Source organism: Neopsephotus bourkii, unplaced genomic scaffold (assembly GCF_033783945.1).
Source record: "Neopsephotus bourkii isolate Nb327-2 ecotype Australia unplaced genomic scaffold, CSIRO-AGI_Nbou_v1 NB_1394, whole genome shotgun sequence".
In the NCBI taxonomy this organism is placed as follows: domain Eukaryota; kingdom Metazoa; phylum Chordata; class Aves; order Psittaciformes; family Psittacidae; genus Neopsephotus; species Neopsephotus bourkii.
In genome coordinates this window covers 1,171,631-1,194,053 of record NW_026901872.1, presented here as the reverse complement: position 1 = coordinate 1,194,053, position 22,423 = coordinate 1,171,631, and the positions used below count along the sequence as shown (strand labels likewise).

Here is a 22,423-nt window from a genome sequence, read left to right as displayed (position 1 = left end):
GAATTGGCAGAATAAGAATTATGCAAGATTGGCTAAAAGGGAGCACTGTAGCTTTTCCCGAAGCCACTACATAGACTTGGCCTGGGAAGTTTGTTTCATAGCTGCATTATTTGAGCTAAGAATGCTGTAATAAAAAACTGCTGACCTTCAGTGGAAGGAAGAGATTCATCAGAGGTTTCTCTGTGGGAAGCAGAATGTTAGATTTCAAAGACATGGTTCCAAAGTGAGGGAACACTGGCATGTAGGTTGTGCATTGCCTCTAATTATTCCCACTACCACAGTAGTAAGCAATAGGTTTGCCTTGCTGACATTGGACACTGGCTATCAAGGTTCAGAGGTGTTTTGACTGCATTACGGGCAAGATTACTTCACACACTCATTTAGTGATCTAGTAGTTCCTAGTGGTAGTAGTCCACCGTATCAGGCAGGCAAACCCAGGAGTCAGAGTATAAAAAACACTGAGCTTTTTTACTGTTATGGACTAAATATATTGACACCTTTTATACAAATAAAAGCAAATTATAGTATTACATTGATTTAACAAATTCTAATACAAAAAAAAATGCGTATTTCAGAAAATGCGATTCTTAAATCAAATCTCTAAAGAAACACAGAACTCCCCTATAAAGATGTCCAGTCTGCTGAGCCATGCTTGCTCAAAACAGTTATGAACTTTAATACGTCCATAAGTGTATTACACTTGAACTGTACATTTGGATAAACCTTCCCAAGTCAGAAATGAAGAAAATTTACTTATTTTCAGGAGTAGCTGTACTGCTCATATGAGAAGAGGCTGACTGCTCAGCTGAGCCTAGCCCATAGCTGGAGCTCCTTGCTGACGGCTTCCAAACACATTCAGCAGCCATATGAAGACATCAGTGTTACCCATCAGTAACGGAGGAGAGCAAATAACATAACTGGTGGTGGTAAGAAATGAAGTCACAAGCCACATCCAGATCACAGGCAATACATTGCCTACAGCACTTACAGACAAAAAACTTCATTTAATAAAACTGATGTACCAAATATTCAAACCAAGGTTTAGCCTATTGCTCTACTCCACGCAAGTTTACTGCTGTTAGGTTTTTTACATATGAAGTGATCGAGCTAGCTGAATTCAAAGTATATAAAATGATCATCTATCAAACATTCACTTTATACATAAATGTTTCTGAAACAGATTTACAGTATACAATTAGTTTATACAGCTTAAGCAACTGTTACAATATCATTTTTCTCAAATTGAAAGCAGCCAAAAGGTCTACGGTTTTGTTAGAAGATTCTTGGTCACCACTTAAATTTTAGCCTTCACATCTCATGCTCTTCACATCTACGTCATCACATTTAACACTTCAGGGTTCACTTCATAAACTACACCTTATTCCATCTGACCCTAGCTGCAAAACTCCTTAACGGGCAAGAAAAGCTCATTAACTCCAATGTGAGTTAAATACAATGTATCTACATTTTGCCCCAGAATGCTTTCGCTTCCTGAGCTAGACATAAAATACCTTAAAACAGGTTTAGACATAGATCTGAGGCCCCATAAGCAGACTACATTAAAATGCGTAGAGGGTAAGAAAAAACACACCACTTCTGGTAGCTCATACTACTATTGCACTCCAAATGCATTTTTAGATGGAGTTCATAATCTGTTGAATAAGGTAACGATATTTTAGTAGTCTAAACTATGTTACTGTGTGTTGCTCCTGCCTTTTATGACTTTGATACAAAAGAATGTATTATTTCACAGCCTACTAAATATGCCTGCACGTGTATTTATCTAGGTGTATTTATCTATTTATCTAGGTCTTGCGATCTAGGTGCCTGGGCTTAGAACTTGTGTCTGCAGTCTGCACCAGAAGCATGCAATTTATGTGTGGCTTTATTTTGGTTTTAAGATCAGATCTGATCCTGCTCAATAACTGTACCTAAATGAAAGAATAGCCTATTGAAATTGACAGTTTGTAGGTATATTTCCATACTTTAATTGCATTTTTTATTTCCATAAAAGTTTGAGGTCACTGACAAAGAACAAATCCAGAACAGAAAAAGGATTTTCATTTGGATAAAAATGGGGTTTGGAGCTATCCATGATTTCTGTTTTGAATCTGGATCTCATAAATAATTCTGAATGAAAAATTAATTTTCTAATCAAATCATGAAGTAACTTACAGTAAAAGCTGTATTATTAAATAAGCTTATACAATAAATTGCAATATGGAAAGCTTGGGTTTAAGGTGCTATTCCATCTGCCCTGAAGTCTTTTAAGGACTTTACCATGTAGGCATCATGTCTGGGAACCAGACTCTACCAAGATGCTTTGAAACTTCCCAATGAATCTGCTCTAAGCTGTATTTCTGATCAGGAATCAAAACTTCCTCCATAATAGAAAGCTGTGAGAGACGACCACCGCACATCTTCACAAACTCAACAAAGGCACTGCAAGAGACTTCACATTCTCCGAGGCCAACGGCTGATAGATACTTGCAGCGTTCTGCAATACGGATCAGCTCCTCATCCAGTGGCCGTAATCCGTTGGCGCACACAACCAGTTCAACCAACCGAGGACACGTCATCCCAACGCGGCCAAGTACGTCTTTGCTTACTGATCTTCCAAAATAAAGGTGAGTGACAGGTATTTCGTAACGAAAGAACGGGTCAAACTCTTCTTCGTACAAGAAAAAGTACATGACTAAATTTACTTTAGGAGAATGCTTGATGAAAGCGTCCCAGCTGCTCTTCTGAATTGTGTGGAACTGAGTCTGTCCGGGGTTCTCACTGACAACATCAATGCGCAAGTGTTCCAACCTGACATGTTTTTCCGAAGACAAAGCAAGCAGAAGCTCATCGCTCAGCAGGTGGTAGTTCAGTGCCAGCTCACGTAAGCCATGACACTGGTCAGCCACACAAAGGATACCTGGGAAAAGAGAACACAGAATCACAGAATGGTCTGAGGTGGAAAGGACCTTAAGACCTGTGGGAGTGGATTCTCATGTGACAAACACAGAACTATCATACTCTGACTGTGCTGCCCTTTGGTAAGGCCGCATATACTCAATTTCATTTTTGTAAAAGAGGAAAAGAGGCTTATACAGAACTATTTCCTTAGCCTGCTCTGGAGGAACTGCTGTCCCCCTCTGGCTTATAAAGCAACCATGAATGAGATCTGTCACCTGAGGGAAGCAAATGCAAAATGTATGCTAGATATTTAATGAAATGTGGAAGTTGCTGCTGTCAGTATTGGTTCTTTCTAGCAAAGCACTAATACTTAAATTTGGAAAAGCAACAGCAAGAAGAAAATAGAAGAGGCAAAACACTAAAAATTAGAAGCAGTAATTCATAGAATAGCTATTTCCAGACTCTCCCTTTCATGAATCAATATAACCTGCTGCTCATGGCAAAGGCATTAACAAAAATAATTCAGTTCAGCCTTTAGGCTTCCCACTCAACCTATTTGCACACAAGCAATGGTACCATACTGGTAACTACTAAAATAAACCCAAAAGTATTAAAAAAAGCATGCAGTCCTCTGTATTCCATGTGACCCAGAAAACTCTGAAAACTGGGATATGGTCTTTCCATTAATAGGAGAGATGGGAACATCACGTTTAATACGGAGCTGAAAAGCTCGAGCTCAATACACTACAGCTTTGAAGCAATGAGAAGAAATACAGAAAGACAGCAGTTATTTTAAGATCCAGTTATTAAATTCAAAAGAGAAGCCTATACTGAGTCTAAAAACACTTTCTGAAATAAATTACTGTAAAAATATTGCGTAACTGTGTAATCCAAAGAAGTTTGTATTTTCCACCTGAGGATCTGCAAGAACACACGCATCAGAAGCTCTTTTAACTATATCAAATACTATCAACTGCAAAAAGTTACATAAACTGAAAAAAAAAGGGGGGGGGGGAAGCAGCAGAATTTAGGTAAACAGAATTTTAACCCAACTCAGACAGCAACTATTTTCTATAAAAACGATTTCTAAATGTAACAGTACTCATCAGTTAATTCAGGAGGGAAAGGATGGGATCCAAGATGAAGAGAAAATACGGATTTTTTTTAATTTTTTTACAAGATTGGAGTACAAGAAGAAAACTAAGCATAACTACAAACTTGTGCGTACCTCCTGCACATTCCAGAGATAATGTCCTGGCCTGAAATAGTAATGAAGTTATTCTTAGAGCAATACTCCTGGAAAGGCTATTCTGACCACTCCCCTTCTGTTGATTCAAGCATGCTGCTTCGTAATACCTAGGGCTGTTGGCACATGAAATATTTTCAGCAGAGTTTCAAGATCCACATACACTGTCACATCACTCACTAGCACAGTGCACAAAAGGGAAGAATGGGGGTTCAACTTGCTGTGATTTTTGATGGGTCATGGACTGTATATCCACATCGCATTCTGTCAATGAAGTTACAGAGCCAATGAAGTCACATAGAACTGACCATGCATACAGTGTAGACAGTTACTGGAGGGCCTGCCGGGAGCCCATGCTGTTGACAGAACATCCCTCAGTCAGCACTGCCTAAACCTATGTGTCACTAAGAGGTAAATCAGTCTTGATACCATATAGCACGGATCTGCATCAAAGAAATCCCTCTACTGGACTGCTAATGCAGACGCACCCAACAGCCACTCTTCTCCCCTACTCTCCCACTCAAAAAGAAGCAACTCCCTGCCCCAAAGCAGAGCAGAAAGGCTTCACACTGTTCCAACAGCTAATATTTCAGGTAATAAAAAAACAGTATATCAATGTGGATTTAAAGAATACCATTATTGTTTTAACAAGTTACTGTTGCAGTTCTAATGCTAGTTAAACTTACAGTGAACAGAAGAAACTTAAATATGCTCACAAAGATTAGAAATACACCACTGCCTTTGTTTCTCCAGCTCAAACCCAAATATGCCCCTTTGTACAGTAACTCGGGGACTATTCAGAGCATCCTTTGGAAGCAATTCACAGTTTGGTATCCATCTTTCTCCTTTATCCCTGTACTACTGGAGTCTCCCCCTTGCACTACCTTGCATTACTCTTCTCTGTCCTTCAGGAAGAAATTTCTTGAGAACTAATCCAGTAATGAACATATTCCACCTCACCCTGGTCTGCAATCTGAAGGCATATTATACCATCTGAAGTGCATCTGTAAGTAATTAGTTTTGCATAACTCATGGCCCTTTTGGTTCAATTCATGTTTTTCCCCAGTCTGCAAATTATAATATTCCCAATAGAAAAAAATCCAGGTAAGTCTCAGTGCTCGAATTTTCTAATTTTCCTTCAAGAGGAGTCCAAGTCCAAGGAACTGACTTGCTCTGCCTAGTTACAAATTACTGCTGGAGCCTCTTCCCCTGGACAAACATGTTATGGCTCCTGTACTTCTCAGGCACAAGGATTCTTGAACAAAAATTTAAGTCAGAAAAAGCAGACACTCAAGCTAATTTAAACAACCTATGATTACAAAGCTTTGAAGGACATAACATTCCAGTTTACATGCTGGTGAACACCTTGTTGGGCAAACCTGCTGGAAAACAAACCTGCATTTTCAGGAATTCTGTATACAAAACCAAATACAAGGTTTTGTCTGAGACCTTTGCCTGCAAAAGGTATGTGTTTGTGTTTTTTGTTATCACTATAGTAACGTGCCCTCTGCTACAGTATCATTTTCCCCACAAATTAGGAGGTGTATTTTACATATACCTAATATTTACAGTTGCAATACACTTGCATGAAGAAAGCTATGGTGACTACAGCAGTTTCTACTTATCCTCAAATGAGGAACTGAATTAAGTTGCCAGCATCTCATTTTCCATTTCTCAGTGAAAAATATGAACTGTCAAGTTAATGAGCTGTGAATCAATCTTAAATTTGTGCTGTATTGCACACATCTTCCACAAATGTTAGTTCTATGAACTCCAACAATCCTCAGCTATTTCATTCTGATACAAACTGGCTTCAGTCTTGCCACAAACACGCTTACAGTGTTAATGAAGTACATCTGGTAATGACAGAAGTTCTGCACATCTCAGTCTCATCTCCCTGTCGTTGATACTGTTTGCACTTATTCTCCAGTAAAAGATTAAACTGCTTTCTTTCAGAATGACTAAACCAGCATCTTCATAATCCACGACACTGCAGCACTCAAAACCCATACATAATGAACTGTGGAAAAGGAACTTATGTTCCAAAGCGTTTAATTATACTGCAATACTTAAATAGTCACTGAAGAAGCAGTGCACTATCAAGTCAATATATATGCCTTTAAGTTCCACAGGAGGTTAGTTATTTGTCCAGAACAGACAAGCACTGTTTTATTATTAGCTCAGTAGTCACTCTGCAAGTGGTAGGATGGAGAGATTGACAACCAGTTAAATTAGTATTTTATTCAGTGACATTTTCTGTAGATACCACATTCATCCTTGCTCTCACCCCACCACTATTTTTTCAGAGCTTTACCAGTTTCAGACAGAATTTAATGAATGCATTTCATGTTTAAAACCAAACCAAACAAAAAAAAACCAAGCCACAGTAGCTTACCAGCTGGAGAAACATGAGGACAACTGCTCATTTTTAGCAGTTTCAGTGTGTCGCTGTTGTTAGCCACTAGTACTTTGAGAGATGGATCATCTACTGGTGTATCATCAATCTTAAGTGAAGAGAGGGATTTGGAGTTTACGAACACCACTGTCAGTGCAGAAATAAAGTGAGACTGGAAAAAAAAAAGAGTGTAAATGAAACACCAGTACTTGAAATAAACATCTCAATGGTTCTACACTGTGCACAGCAGTCCTAGTTTTATTTTACTTATTGACAACATTTGCTGGAAAAGCATTCCTTTGATATTGCGTAATTAAAAATTAATATTAAAATTTACATATATTTGAGTAGAGAAAATACAGTAACTTTCTGCTATCAGTCTATGTAATTGGCAAATCAGAATGTCTGAAATTAGACATCAATCAAGAACCTGGCCCAGGACAATCCACTACACAAACCTAAATCTATAGGAAGACCACAAGCAAAGAGAAAGCCTACAAGCCCTAATTTTGAGGGTTATTTGCATGTCACACTCTAAAAGAAACATCTTTGAATACAAATTTCCATGTAGCAAATTAAACTGTACCAGTGACATGCAAACACAGTCAAAATTGGCAACTCTATAATGTTAAGATATGTCCAAAGTCAAATAATACTACTGCTTGCCTAACATCCACGCAGAGAATTTAGGGTCTGAATGGATTTGTCTTGGAAAGCAGAGTGGTGCAATCTAAACAGAGCCAAGAAGCAGGTGATCAATTAACTATTCTATGACTCTTAATTAGCACAGGTAACGGAGGTCCAGTGGTCCAGGTTGGTCCTCAGCATTTCTATGTAACCACTGAAATGTACCAATAAAGGCAGAGCTTAGAGCATCTGAACTTGAGAAAGACTATGGAGCAGATGCAGCAGTGCTTATAGAAATCACTGATGGTATGAAGGAAGTGAATAATAGGCTTATCTTCATTTCTTACAGGATTTACGGAATAGAAGACTTAAAAAAAGTACTTCCTCCCTGCATTACATTAAGTATCCCACAGAATTACCTGCTACTTTGACTTCAATACAGTTTTACTTTAAGCCACATGCACTTACAGAATCCTGAACAAAGTTACGTGAAAGAAGGCCTGGCAACAGTATTAGCCCATTCTTATGTGATACGTATATGGTTTTGGTTAAAACTCACACACACTTAGAGCAGGAATTAGTATTTTCACATTAACATAAACTGTCAAAATCAGTCAATGCAAATAGAAACAGAAAGTTCAAGTCAGAAGTATTAGGCATTTTGGCTTTAGGGACCACTCCCAACTGTACTGACAAGCAGAACAGGATCGTAACATATCCCTCCAGTGAAAACTAAGTAAAACAGCTAAACCAGCATTCAGATTAAGAAATAAAACAAGAATCAAGAGCTGAAAGGACAAAGTATTTACAACAGACTATGGATTGTTTTCACCATGTTCAGGTTTTCTTACAGTCACTTCTCAAAGCAGTTCAAAAAAAGGGAAAAAAGCATACAAAAAATAGTAAAAGATCTGGAAATCCCCTTTGAAAATTAAGGATTAAAAATACATGTTCAAGAGAACTACATGATGTGGCTGTGATCACTGCCAAGGATAGTAATTGATAATCCTTCTGTAACTAACCTTGCTTAAGCCCTATAACCTACTTCCTTTCCTGAGGCTGTCCCTAGTTCTTCCTTATCCTTGTTGCCGTCATTAGCAATGATGTCATTGAGATCCAGCTAACAGTCTAGGTCTGTTTGGCCCTTCATATACATGCGAGACTGGACTCAAGAACTGAGGCTGTAAGACATCCAAGATGTCACTGCCATAGAACAAGCAGTCCAGTTTACCCCAGCCACTCTCCGGCTCCTCAGCAACAGCACCCTTCTACCTCACCAGCAGAAATTCTTGTTTAGAAACACATATAAGAGATTCGTTGTCACCTACAGCAGATGCATTTTAACAAAATCTAATTTTTGGTAAACATTCAAGGTAAAAAACTGACAGAAAATTTCAGAAATACAGTGCACTTTGCTAAGAATCTGACATTTGTGTGACATGAAGTACTGAAAATCATGATCATACTGCTTTCTGAACAAGGCTCACTGAACATATTATCTCTACAGCAAGCCTACATGGATAAAACTCTACCACTTGTTTGACTGAAGTAGTCTCCTAAACATCCCCACAGTCCCACAGTACAATTATACAGATGCAAATAAGTCTACCCTCCTGACTTGCATCATGTTGCTCAGTATTGCATTGAGGTCAATAGACAAAAGGACTTAGAAAAACAAGGTCAGAACCAAGTTCTCACATGATGCAGAGAACGAATGAAACTTAATTATCCATCTTAGTACAACATCTCAGTTCCTCCCTTTAATAGAGCTCAGTAATAAAGCTTTCTTTAACCAAAGATTCATATTCTTACAATAAAGCTTTTCATAAAGTTGTAGGAATACTGCATGAAACACTGAAATACTGTGCTATAGAGAAAATATACATATGAAAATACCTTTGGTAAATCCATGAAGCTTGGCCGCGCAGTTGAAATTAACCCAAGTGTTTTCAGAGAGCAATTCACAAGCTGTGATAAAATATCGCAAGCTGCTTCTGCAGATTCTTTGCTACTGTCCACCTTAAAACAAAAAGATTTATTATTCAGAAAACACTGTATCAAACACCCCCTTTTTACAAAAAGCAAAGTAGAGCAGATAACACTTTAATGGGTTTTTTCCACTTTACCTTCTGAATTGTGATGTCAAAAAAGCCCACAAACCACCTCACTGAGAATCCATCAGTGCCATTCTTTTTCCCCCAAAAAAGCACATACCAAAAATCCAAGATAATTTGCTATAAATTTATACCTTAACACTTCGGTAAAACTTATCACGGTGAGGGGTCAGCTTAACAGTTATTTCAAGATACTCAATCCACATCAAACAATAAACAAGTAGAGGTTGACTTGGGTCTAGAGCCTCCCTTACTTCCTCTTCACATTCTTCCTTATCCAAAATGCAAGAATTCTTTAAGTTGCTTTTTTTATGGTGACTCAGATCATAACATACAGCTGCTGAAAAGTGCACTATCACATGAACCTCTATCATAGAATGGTTAGGGCTGGAAGGCACCTTAAACACTATCTAGTCCCAATCCTTCTGCATGGGTACCTTCCACTAGACCTTCAACGTTAATACCACAATAGATATCAGTGGATACCCTGAAAAAAAAAATCTTCATTAGTAAGCTTGTTACAAAACTGAATCACTTAATGTGCCTCAAGTGGATTTCCCCCAACACTCAGATGCTCTGTATGCAAGACAGCTTTGCAAATCCACAGAACATGGGTTTGACCACAAGATCAATTTGAAGTCTACCATAAGCCATGCTAGCTTGTCGGCAACTGACCCAAGTTCAGCTAATGTCCATTTTCTGCTTGAACACAAGCTGAAAAGCCTCATTTCAACAATCGAGTCTTACTTTGCCTATAGAAAACCCTCACATTTTCAGCCTTGACAGAGTAACATACAGTATTATATTTACTTTCTTGTGATTACCCTTGCTACTTAGTATTCCCTGTGTTCTAGAGTTTATTCTACAACACTGAAAGAGAACTGAAGGAACATGTTTCAAAAATTATGGGGGTATTTACCCTACCAGTGAAGGGCATCCGAAATCCTTCAAAATCACTTGGTGCAAAGCAACATACACAGGAGATAGCACTGGAAGGTCATTTCAATACTGCCATAAATATTCTTTACTTGGACACTGATAAAAACCCTGCAAACCTTGTGATAACAGTTTGTACCTGGTATTGCATGAAGTAGCAATACATGTCATCAGGCAGAGGTTGGCAGCCCCAGCTACCAACATGCTTGTGATTCCCACATTAAAACTGCCAGAATTCTGAAAGAATTAGTATGTCCACTTGGCTGCAGAAGTAATTTCTTTTCTAAATTTGTCACTTAGCTCATGCATACACAGCCATGACTGTTGCACAGCACCCTTCCAGAACAGGGACATGTAAGCCAATGTTAAAGGTTTTCATCTGCTGAAATTCCATGATTCCAAAGACCAAGCACCATCCTGTGCAAATCCCATGTTAACTGAAATGCAGCTGTGCTAAGTAGAAGCCATACATAGACAACCCCGCTCAATTCAGTATTAAAACTGATAGTTGCTTATTAGTAGTACTGAAGTCACTCTCTGTGCATTAGATTTTTTCTAATGATTAACAGATTCAGCTCCCTACAGAGTTCAAGATGGGAAAACACTCAATTTATGCCCCCTGATGAAACTTAATTCTGAGGCAGGTATACACATGTACAGTAGTATCAGAACTGAAGTATTGCTTCCCGCTCATTGATGCAGAATTTTAAGCAGCTAAGGTGTGACACGAAAAAACAAAAAAAAGCAAGCACCAAACAAGAAAATCCCCACCTAACTGAATTAAAGCAATGAAAAGTTATGCTGAGAACTGTTATTCCAAGATTTAGTCCTAAAAATATATCCAAATAAAACAAATTAATTGGGAGGTAACCTCCATGTCCATATGCCCATTTAGAAAATCCATTTCTGCAGCAGGCCTGAAAACAAAGCCTACCACACTAAGAGCTGTCATTCTTCTTTCTAAATAACTGACAATCCTAACCACAAAAATAACATCATAAGCCTTTCTTAACATTTAGTGATGTTCTTTAATTTTCAATGTGTTAAAATGTTCGGATCACAATTGTCAATTACACCTTATCATCAGTTTTTCAATTACTGGGACAAACCATACGTCTCATGCTTTGATATTTATTACAGATGAACCATCAGTACTGTCTCAAAAGCATTTGAGATGTTTCTTTAAAGCACTCTAAATAGAATGAAGGGGCAAAAAGAATCAAGTTTAACAAATGCTTTTATTTTCATAAAAATTGTTTAAAAGCCTATAAAATACACTACCTTGAAGCTTACATACTGCAGGTGATTGGAATGCCTCTTTATTATTTGCTTGATTAGTTCAGGATGTGTAGCCCTCAAGTAAGATGTAGCTGGTTGATTCAGTTCAAACTCAAAACACCTCCAAAGATCAGGCATATGAAACACTTGGTTCCAGCTTCGGCACACCTGCGATGCATGAGCACGATCCAGAAGGGGCAAGTACTGAAACACCTGCAGGATAATGTCTTGAAGCAGGTTTGCCCAGTCTGGACTCTGCACAATTACAGTTTTCTCATCTGTGACCTTGTGTCTCTTGGATTCTTTCTCAGTTGTCTCTTCAGATGAACTGCTGTTGGCCTCAGTAGTTTTCCTTCCTCGTTTCATTCTACAAAAATAGTAATAATAAAAAGAATCTATACATTTTGTAAATGCAACAGTATCAATAAAAAAGTGATGAGGTGAGAAGGTACGTTTTCTGTAAACACACTTTTGCAGGTTTTTCCTCCCTTATATGGAGAAGAGAAAAAGAAACAAAAATTCCTCAAACCAACCCACAAGTAACTATGATTTTGAAGTGGTAGGCCAAAAATAACAAGGAAGGTAAATGTCAGGCAAGAAAGTAAATAACAAGTGTATGCATGTTTGCAGGCACTGCATCTTGCAGAAACTGTATCTGTCAAGTTCAGTTTATTCCCAGAAAGAACCTTTATTTATTACTTTTTAAAAAAGTTACTTTGATATGCACCTATTTTAAATCAGTACCCTTAAAAACGTATTTCATCAAGAATGTTAGTGTGCTTTCGGTTTTCCAGCTAACTAGTGAAGAGGGAGTATGAAAGATTTCCAGTAACAGTGTGGAAGCTTTAACCCACCAAAAAAAAAAAAAAAATTTACAAAAGAGTGGGAAAACTTTCATCAAAATCATACTAAATTCAACAAGTCTGAGGCAGAAAGTTATCTCATTCTCAAGAGCATCCACAGTAGTTTCACACAAGTTCTACCTTAAGTTACATTATTAAAGAGGGGAAAAAAAAAACACCACTACATGAATTTGGAATAAATCTAGCACTGCATTTTGATCAAAGTGTATTCTTTTATACATGCCAGCTTACAATTGAACTTAGCAGCCAACTGTTTTTTTTAAAAAGCTCAATGCAGTGCATACCATATCCTAAAGGGCGATGAATGAGACTCACACTGAACTAGAACACAATTCTAGATTCTAAAAAACTGAGAAAATCCAGAGGAGGGGTGGGCTTTACATGTATAAACACCTCCCAAGCCCCCATGATTTCTGTAAGATAAACATGTACTTCATACACACTGAAATCGTTCTGGTTTAACATTCAAATACAATCACACATATAAGATTATCACATCCCAGTCCATGGGGGACCTGGACACTTAATTTTCCTTGCTATGTACTGCAACTAAACAGAAGTTCAGAAGTCTTTTTAAAAACAAAATGTAATAGACATAAAAGTGAAAAATCATACTGTTTATTATCCAGCACATCATAGGTAATTTTTTCAAAGCCAGCATCTCCTTACCTATCTTTAAAGCACTTTAACCTTACCTACTCACATGACAAAAGCAAACTGTCACTTAAGATCTGAAACTATTCATAAAAGGATGTAAAGAAACTTGAACAACTGTCATGAAAGACTGATAAACAGAATTTGTATCTTGATTTTCTTCAATTTCGTTTTCTAATCCCAGCGGCACTTGGGGGCAAGCACAAGATGAAAACACTACTGCAAAAAATATCTACATTTACTGTAATTCACAGCTCATGACTGAGACAATGCAAAACACAACTCCTGTGCTGAAACAAGCTTTCCACCTGGCAGAGAGTTCTGCTGCTGAGCCACTAACTTCACTGGTACAGAAGAAAAGCAAGAAAAGTGAATAGTGACTAGAACCATCTGCAAAATAAACATAATCAAGAATTAGATGAGCAAATCCACTGCAAACCTGTTGTTTGTCTTTGAGACAACTACTAAGCACAGTCCCAGAATATTATTTGTAATAAACTAGTCTGAAAGGTAATATTCCTTTAAACATTAGGCTAAACAGATATTCCTAACAACTAGGTTATAACAAGCAATTGCCATGTGCAAGCTATTCACTTGCCAAATTTGGGAAGTTTCATGTCTTTAAGTCTTTCCAAAGTCATCTCTTGTCAATCTGTCAAAAACTGGTAACTGAAACTTGGCTCTCCAAGTCTTCCTCTAGCAAGATCCTGCCTCATCTTTTGCTAATAAGGTAATACATGTGTATATATTTTCTAGTTAGATAGACTGCTTCAGGGGGACAAGTTCTGTATTTTCTCCCTTACCAGATTCTAGGTGCTATTGTGCATGTACAGTAGAGCCAATCCACATATTCAGCATGCTTACTATAACCGATCTTTTCAAAGACAAGAGGACTAGATTTGACACCTACATTTTCTTCTGAAAAGACCAGGAGTGAGCTGCCACTGAAAAAACTGTGAATCTGTATCAATTTTTCAGCTGGAAAATTAACTTCTGAGAGACGGCTGACAGAAGTGGCCCAGGTCTTCCACAGCCAACAAGCTGCACCTCTGAGCTAACTTGCATGAGTTCTAAAGTAGTTAATTTAGGATGGTTACAGATCAAAACCCTCTCTGGAAGTTGCAGGGTACTATCCCAAATTAATTTATTAACTTGTTCATCTAATTTTTGTCATCTTGTTTCAGAAAGTATTAGAATAGCTTTTTAAAAACGTAACTGGTTTCAATTTAACATGCCTAATAATGAAACAAATGCAAAATTGAAAGAATGCAGATTTGCCTACAAGTTTCCAGTCTTATAAAATTTATTAAAAAAAAGACCAGTTAGAAGAATAAACCTTTCTGCAAATTTAATATAGGAAGAGGCAAATGCAATCAGGCAGTTCAGTTCATTTTATGTATCTGACAAACATGTAACTGTTCTAAATCCAAGGCCAACAGAAATAAGTTTTCAGCAAGGAAGACACTGATGCTAGCACATTACTGTATAGGTACAATAAATTTTCCAAGCAATGATTGTTTATCACTTCCTACAATGCTTGAACCATCAATCCTGCTTTTAACTCTCTCATGTACATGCAGGAGACACTTAATCAGTGATCAGTTTTTCCACGTTGCTGCTATAATCAACTTTGCTTTAAAGGCTCAGGAAAGGAAAGCCAAAAAACAGGAAGAGTCAACTCTGCCAGGACAGAAAGACGAGATGCGTGACTCTTTAAAACATTCCAAGTACGTTTCTCAACGTACTGTAACGACTTGTTTCAGAACTCACTGTTCTGAACTCCGCACCTGGGTGCAACCCACTCTATCTTGTTTGCAATACAGTCATGTTCAACCATAATCACATAATTCAGTCAGCAAGTAGGAGGAGCAACGCACATGCTTAACATGGTTTTTATTGCTGAATGAGGTGCAGACGAGACAGTTCTGAAACCAAACAAAAAAATACCAACAAACCCAAATAAAACACAAAACAAACCCCCAAATAACCAACCAAACGAAAAAACCCAAAGAACCCTAACAACAAAACCCAAACCCAAACAACAAAACCACAAACCAAACCCCAAGCAACTATGCACGGCTGTTTCCATCCTGCTGTTGACGCTTTCCCACGAACAAGCCTAACTGAAATCACGATGTTGCTTTACACCTGAAGTAAAGCTGTTCCAGAAATAAAAGGAGTGCGTTAATGGAGAGAACGTACTTAAAAGACCCCTATCCGCCACGAACCAACAGCACCGCCGAAACCAACGAGGGGTTTACAATCTGTTACTGTTACCATTAGACGGCTGCGAGACAGCGACACCCTATAAATACGAAGGGCTAGGCTTTAAGCCCCGCTACTCTCGGAGCAGCTTCACCTCAGGGCCGGTTACTTCCGGCCGAGCCCCAGCCCGCGGGGACTCCGCTCCCAGGCCGGGCCCCTTCTCGGACCTCTCTCCTCCCCTCCACCAGCAGCCCAACCAGGGTCCAGACGAAGATCCTGCGCCGCCGCCCACCCCCTTCCAGCCCCTTCACCTGATGGCTCCCTGCTGCGCTTCGCATTAACCGGGACTCGGGCCGCGCTGGCACCTCCGCTCCGACCACATCAGCTCCCTCCACCGAAGCCTACCCACACCACCTCTTCGCTCCCCTATCTGTCCCGTCCCGAGTCGTGTCGTCCCGTCCCACCCACGTCGCTGTTTCCTTCCCTCTCTCGCTCCCTCCCTCTCTGTTTACTTCCCAGCAGCGGAAGCGACGCAAACCGGCCAAAATGGCGGCGAGCGGGCTGTGAGGCGGCGCGCCCCCTTCCCTTCGCCGGCGGGAGGCGGTGCGCTCGGGGCGGCGGGGGGTTGCTGCCCGCTGCGGTAGTCAGGCCCGGCAGCGTTAGGGGTCACCGAGCTCGTTCTGTTCCCGCCTCCGCGGCAGCTTCAGTTCCCAGCTCAGTGCCCTCTGCCTCGGTGTACGCGGGCCGGTGGGTGCGCCTGGCTGCTGCACTGCGGAGTGGCAAGGCCCGAGCTGCATGGAGGGGTTTCGGTCTGGTGCTGGGCGGCCGGGAATGGGGGAAATGAAGTCTAGAGAAGTATAGCGGGGGTGGTACTCGTAGAGGAGCCTCCTTGCTGATAGAGCCAATTATCGCAGCAATTTTAAAGCTGAATGTTAGGCTACCCTTAGAATCATAGAATGGTATGGGTTGGAAGGGACCCTGAAAATCACCTAGCTCCAGGCCCCCGACGTGTATCCTTCTGCTCGACAAGGTTGCTCAGAAAGCTCATCCAGCCTGGCCTTTGACACTGCCAGGGATGGGGCAGCCACAGCTGCTTTGGGCAACCTGTGCCAGTGGCTCAACATCCTTCCAGTAAAGAACTTCTTCCTCATGTCTAGTCTAAATCTGCCCTTTTTCAGTTTAGAGCCATTCCCCTGTGTCCTGTCACTACATGCCCTTGTGAAATGTCTCTCCAGATTTCTTGTAGGCCCTCTTTAGGTACTAAAAGGCTGCAGTAAGGTCTCCCTGGAACGTTCTGAACAAGCCGAACTCGCTTGGCCTGTCTTCATTGGAGAGGTGGAATAAGAGAGGAATAAATGGAACGGAGAACACAAGCAATTGTACTCCGTGGGTCCAGGAGGCTGTGGGGTTGGAGTACTTGGGTTGCTCCAGACAAAGGAGACAAAGCAATGAGTGACAGTTTCTGTGTGTTGCAAGTGCCTCTGCATATGTGGTGCGTGGCATACAGCTTGGTTTTCAGTCCTCTGTGTGACTGAACTTTCTAACATTGTGGAGATTCCCCAAACTTATTTATTTAGTGCAAGATAGAATAAATTGAATTTTGAGTTTCAGGCTAGTGGATTCTGATCGTAGTGATCCCCATCATTAAGTTTCTTAGAAACAGGCAGATGTGATCCAGTGCTTTCCCCAGTCTGGAAATGGCTTTAAAACAGGGTGATGGTACTTCAGTGATCTCTCAAATGTTCCCATCCCTGACGTTTTTGAGAACACTATATAAAAAAACCTGAGCATTTTCTTGCATACTTAAAGTATATTGAAAAAGAAACTTTTTCCCCTCCTTCTAAGTCTAGTTCTTTGAGACTGTTAGCGGGGAAATACGACTTGAATAGTGTTTTTCAGTGAGACATGTTCATTTTAAATTTGAATTTCTATGAGAGAATAATCTGTTCTTCTCCAGTTCAGAATGTTTGGAGACATTCACTACACCTCAGCTGTTACAGTTCTGTGTGTGTTTATAAATCTGTGTGTGTCCAGCCTTCAGCTTTTTAGGAAATGCAACAAATCAGGTGGGTAATCACCTCACCTTGAGCAGATCAATGAGCATCTTGGGTATGCTTGTAATAGCAAATATGTGACTGTGTGATTTATTATACGGAACAGCTACATGGACCTTGTTAAATAATGTGTGTTTGAGGCTGAAGCACATACTGTCAAGAATACTGTAATAAGCGTTCTGCTGTCTCCACCTGGAAATGTTTGATGTCTTCCATTCTCACTGTTTAGGAATTCTTCTTTCAGTCCCATGTTCTGGTTCATAGCTGGTTCTCTAAAGGTGGGAAGATTACAGCCCACAGTTACAGTTTCTAGTAATGAAAAGTCATATTTTTAAGTGTATAACTTGCAAGCTCTTGGAGGTGCTGGAGATTAAGGTAGACTCTGACTGCAAAGGGTTGATCCCGACCTGGGCCTGGTATGTGGGGAGAAGGATCTAGTATTTTGTACATGAATGCCTGCCCCACTGTTTTCAGGCAGCATTATGCTGATGATGTGGTGTGACTGATCCATATCAAGTGAATACCTTTTCACCAAGACCAGTGCTGTGATCAAGTTCCAGCATCTGCATTAAAAAAGTGGAACATCTTGTAGCAAAAAAAAAAAAAAGTGTTTTCTGGGTGTTTGTGGCAGTCTTGGGAGATGCGACTGCCGCAATTTCATTATTTTGAGGTAGCCTTATTTTTAAACTGGTACTGCATTATTTGGGTTTAGATGTATGGAGTTTCTGGGGGAGACTTCTTACAGTGCCTTGCAGTTCTATTCTGCTGGCTGGTATTTGGAGTAAAGAAAATCTGCTTGAATGCCTGTGCACTTATTTGCTTTGTTGTGATTGCCTGTGCATGTTTTAGGCACACTAAGTGTAGGAGAAGAGAACAAGTGCAGAAGGAGCTCTCTGCATTGCATTATTTGTGAACATAGTGTCCAAAATCAGCAAGAAAGGCAGCTGCATCTCCATACTTGGAACCAAATCAAGCCCTGGACATGGTACAGAGAGCACTGCCAACAGTGTCTGTGGCATCTGTTGGCAAAGCATGAGAACTGAGGGATTTACCAGAACTGAATCAGAAAACCTATGGGCAGCTGGTGGTGTGGGCACCTTCTCGTGGCACCCAGGGAACCCCCATGGCTGTTTTTGGTTTAGGCAAACCATGCTGTTTGTAGAGCTCTTGGGCTCTGAGGTAGCTGGCACTGAGAGAGAGATGGCAGCAGGTTAAGAAAAGTCCAAGTAGCAAAGGTCCAAAGACAACATTGAGCAGTCTGGGCTGGTCTGTCAAAGAGCTGTGTTGTGGCCAGCTGTGGCAGGGCACCTCAAAGCTTTAGTTAGTAACTTGAAAATCTGCCTTCATTAGGTGGTTTTCTGCCTTACCAAGCACTTATCTAACAGCAAATGAGTTTCAGAGGGGAATATTTGAAATTACAAAGGTGAAATTATTTGTGTACACTTTTAATAGTGCCAGAAGTCCAGTGGCCTGTACAGAGCCCTGGTACACAGAAACAGGACTACTGAGGAAACTGCCTTATAATGTTTTATCTTTCAAAAAGAGAAGGAGAAGCATTCTGCAGTTTTAGTTTTTCTGGTTGGAGGGTTACTCACTTATGGCAGAGATTTGAAACCAAGAGAATGGTAGGTGGTAACAGCCTAGCAAATGGGACATCTCACCACATCAGGCTGATGTAGTACAGGTACACTTCTTCCTGTCTCATCTGATAGGCTACCTGTCTGACAACGCCTGCAGCAGCATTGCAGATGGGAGGTCTTGGATGTAAATGTTACAGCTTTTAGTGCTGACGGTCTCATCTGTGCTGATTTTTGGGCTCTATTCAGGTAGGTCTGAAGCAGTCATGAAGCAGTCATCCTCCACCCTGATAAGCCTGGCTCGCATCTGGCTAGGAGAGAAAATGCAGAGGGGAAATAATAGAAGCAATCAGAAGAGAGTTAAGTAACAATAAAATGGAGCAGATCCAGCTATGATGAAATAAGGAGGCTTGCCGGGCACAAGCAGCCCACTCCAATTTAAGGAACATACAAGCTGTGAAGAATATGGGGAGATTAGTATGATGAGTCAGTGGCTGAAGGACCTGTTCTAGGCTGCCTGTAACAGTCTTATTATTCAGCAGGCTCTGCTGAAAAAGGAAAACAAAGGAAAACAGAACTTGTTCTTTAATAATGCCAAATGAAGTTACCGTTTTCCAGCTATAGATGTCATTAGGGAAATATCCCTTTTTAATTCTCTTAATATGTCTATACAGGAAGATTTTCTAGGGGAAGTTCTTATGTTGGAATACAGTATTAGGGACTGATGAAATAAGTATATATTATCTGTCATAAACAAAATGTTACAGAGTAAGACCTGGAACTCACCAGTTTTTCAAAACGAAGCCACAAGTAAAATGGTTCTCAAACCTGACAACCTCCGTTTAAGGCCTCATGGCCACAGAAAAATAAAAGATAAAACCAAGGATGAGTGACAGCAGGGTAGAGTGTTGCCTGCAACAGGCTGATTGCTATGTGTTGTTGCTTATGCTTCAGTAAAAACGGGAGATAATTGCTTTAGAAGGTTCCTCAAAACTCACTGTCTAAAATTATTTCTGTCTCTAGAGTCTGTAGTGGTTCTTGCCAGACGAGTGGCTCAGATGGTTGCTGCGTTGGTGAAAGCTATCATATCACTCTGCTGTGTTTTGTAAGGTAACTGTAAAAACTGCCATTTGCTGGAGCCTCTCTGACACAGGAGTGTCATGGCCTGGCTTTCGATAGGAGTTCTGTACAAATGGGCTGAACGTGCTGAGCGGTGCAGCTGGCAGCGCAGACAAGAACTGAACATTTTCTGGTGTGGATCATGCATCACCACCTGAGAGGAGAATACTGCTACTGGAGAGGGCTAGCGCCATCCTATCAATACGTTGACCTGACAACAGCGTGGTAGAGAAGCCTCTTGGTTTACACGGGTTTTCTCTGTGTTCTGTGGCTCTCCCTGCAGGTTGGTTCAGCTGTCTCTGCCAGTGGGTGAGGAGTTAACACAATTAGCAAGCTAGCAGTGGGAAAAGATCCCAAACAGACTTAATGCTAAGAGGGGCTGGCATTGTATTAGGATTGGCCTTGGTATCAAGGCACTGAAGGAGGGTACCTTATGTGGCATGTGAGATGGCTCCTGCCAGACGCCCTAATGCTGGTTTTTAAATATGGATGATTTTAACTCTTGTATCCTGGAACTGGGGGAAAACACAGATGTTATTCACCAGTTCCTTCAATGTAGGAGTGTCCTGGAAGAAGAGGGGCAATATCCTGTCAGTAGGCATGTATTCATGTGAAATGTCCACTTCAGTCAGCAGTAAGGTACTTGGGGCTTGCCAGAATGTCGGATTTGGCTGGTGGGGAGCATGTAGTTGTGCCCAGCCTCAACTGGGGGGGGGGAGGGGGGGAATGAAGATTTATGGGCCCAGGCCATAAAACACCACACCAGGCATATGGAAAATCCCAAAGGCATAGAGGTAGGGATGATAGTCTTAGGAGTAACAGTGTCTTGAACTGGGATGTTGTTGCTCAAATCCTGTTTGTACTGGGGAAAACAGGCACAGAGTTGGATGAAGGTGCAGTGTCTCATCTAATGTGCGTTATGTCTATTAGAGCAAAACCTACAGGGACTAAATTGTGTTCATCTTGTAGTTGGGATTGTCCTGTTGGTGTTACTGCTCCTTGACAGAGTCCATTGATAGAACCTGCCTCCAGACAAATGCTTTTAAAATGTTCAGGTTCATGGGTCAAGTTTCTAAGTGTCATTAGGAATAGGCATTAGAATGGTGAATTACTGCTAGTGAACCATACCCTGCCTATCATAGGAAACCACCTGAACCTCCAGGTGTTTGGAGGTGGTATGGCTTTAAGTAATGTGACAATGCTGTGCACGTGGCCACAGTGGGTGATGCATTCCCTTCATATGCCAGTGTGTTTAATGCCATCACATGGCTGCTCAGATGGAGTGGATGGCACTCCTAGGAGAGAGACATAGGAATGTGGTTGGGTGGAGTGGGAACCCTTTCCAGGGTAGCTGAGTCAGCAGAAAGGATAAGCTGTGCAGGGGAGGATGTACACCAAGCCACATCATGCTGTCTCAGGAAAGGAATATTAATGAACAGAGGGGAGGTGGGAGTAACTGGCTGAGAGCTACCGTGGGCTGAGGGTGTTGAAATCACCTGGGCCATGCTCAAACAAGGAGCTCCTCCTGTGCCAAGGTGTGGTGTTCGATCATGCCCAGAGCTGCAGCAATACAAGCCAAGCTACAAGCAGGTAGCTGCATGGGGCATTCATGCAAAAAGGGAGCTGTTTGGCTAAAGGGCACAGCCCTGGTTGATCCTCAGTGGTGCAGCATGCTTTTCTGGGCCTTAGGTGGAGCAGTAATGGGCCACAAGGAGAGGGAGGGGTTCAGGGGCTACCTGCATCATTGCCATCCCTGCCAGATGGGGCTCCTGCAGGCTGGTTTGCTCCTCTGCCACAGGTAACTGAGAAGGTCCACAGGCACAGCCCTGCATTGGTGACTGATGTCAGAACATACGGGAGCTGCAAGTAACAACTGACCCGTCGATGCTACATTTGTCATTCTGGTATTATCTACCTTATAGAGCCTAGTTTGTCATCCAGTTTGACTTACAGACAGGTGATGTGCTCTAGGGTAGAAGAAAAAGTGCAAGTAGTGACCAATGGAGATGGCGCTTTGTATGTGTCAGCTTTTATACCTGTATCCAGGAAGGATGGTGCAAATGGTTATCTTAGTGGGCTGCAGAAAAGAGTGGGAGTGTAGAAGCAACGCCATGACAGTGACAGCAAACAGCACTGTGTGTACTGCTGAGCAGCTGACCCAAAGCAATGCCTCAAGTACTGTTCAAGGTTTCAGTGGCCAAATACCCTATTAGGTACAACATGGGAAGACACTCATACGTCCAAAGGGACTCAGTTTTGACTAGCAGCGGACAGGCTGCACAAAGTCTGGTGGCAGGAGCACAGAGCACTATATATCTCAGATGCCTCTTCAATCCCAGCAGACTGCGGAGGTGGCTGTTACCTGAGGAGACTGACTAGCTGGTGGGGAATATCTTTGGGGGATTATCAATAACTTGTGATGCCCTGTTGCACTCAACTGCTGTGCTATATTGG

The 22,423-nt window shown here is 41.1% G+C and overlaps 1 protein-coding gene and 1 long non-coding RNA gene across 4 annotated transcripts; both read right to left on the bottom strand.

Annotated features, from left to right (window-relative positions):
* Positions 1-441: 441 nt before the first annotated feature.
* FBXL3 (F-box and leucine rich repeat protein 3) lies at positions 442-15,794 on the bottom strand. Of its 3 annotated transcripts, none has more exons than XM_061367730.1 (5): positions 15,531-15,794; positions 11,501-11,864; positions 9,066-9,188; positions 6,543-6,714; positions 442-2,920 (listed from the first exon to the last, which is right to left on the bottom strand). In XM_061367730.1, exons 2-5 carry the CDS (start codon positions 11,861-11,863, stop codon positions 2,277-2,279), a joined length of 1,302 nt encoding a protein of 433 aa, XP_061223714.1. In that variant the 5' UTR covers position 11,864; positions 15,531-15,794; the 3' UTR covers positions 442-2,276. The 3 variants fall into 3 exon arrangements, with proteins under 3 accessions (XP_061223714.1, XP_061223715.1, XP_061223716.1); XM_061367731.1 differs by lacking the exon at positions 15,531-15,794 and adding an exon at positions 15,374-15,508; XM_061367732.1 differs by lacking the exon at positions 15,531-15,794 and adding an exon at positions 13,133-13,219.
* LOC133220008 (uncharacterized) lies at positions 3,082-4,813 on the bottom strand. The gene is made up of 2 exons (XR_009727621.1): positions 4,130-4,813; positions 3,082-3,176 (listed from the first exon to the last, which is right to left on the bottom strand). It is a non-coding gene; the product is annotated as an uncharacterized LOC133220008 (long non-coding RNA).
* Positions 15,795-22,423: the final 6,629 nt, after the last annotated feature.

Excerpts from the sequence above, each read along its gene's own strand:
- FBXL3 (XM_061367730.1), bottom strand. The coding sequence starts at position 11,863 with ATGAAACGAGGAAGGAAAACTACTGAGGCCAACAGCAGTTCATCTGAA. Across the intron at positions 6,715-9,065 it reads GCTTCATGGATTTACCAAAG|TCTCACTTTATTTCTGCACT; the intron begins GTATTTTCATAT and ends TTTTTTTTCCAG. Across the intron at positions 2,921-6,542 it reads TCCTCATGTTTCTCCAGCTG|GTATCCTTTGTGTGGCTGAC; the intron begins GTAAGCTACTGT and ends CTCTTTTCCCAG.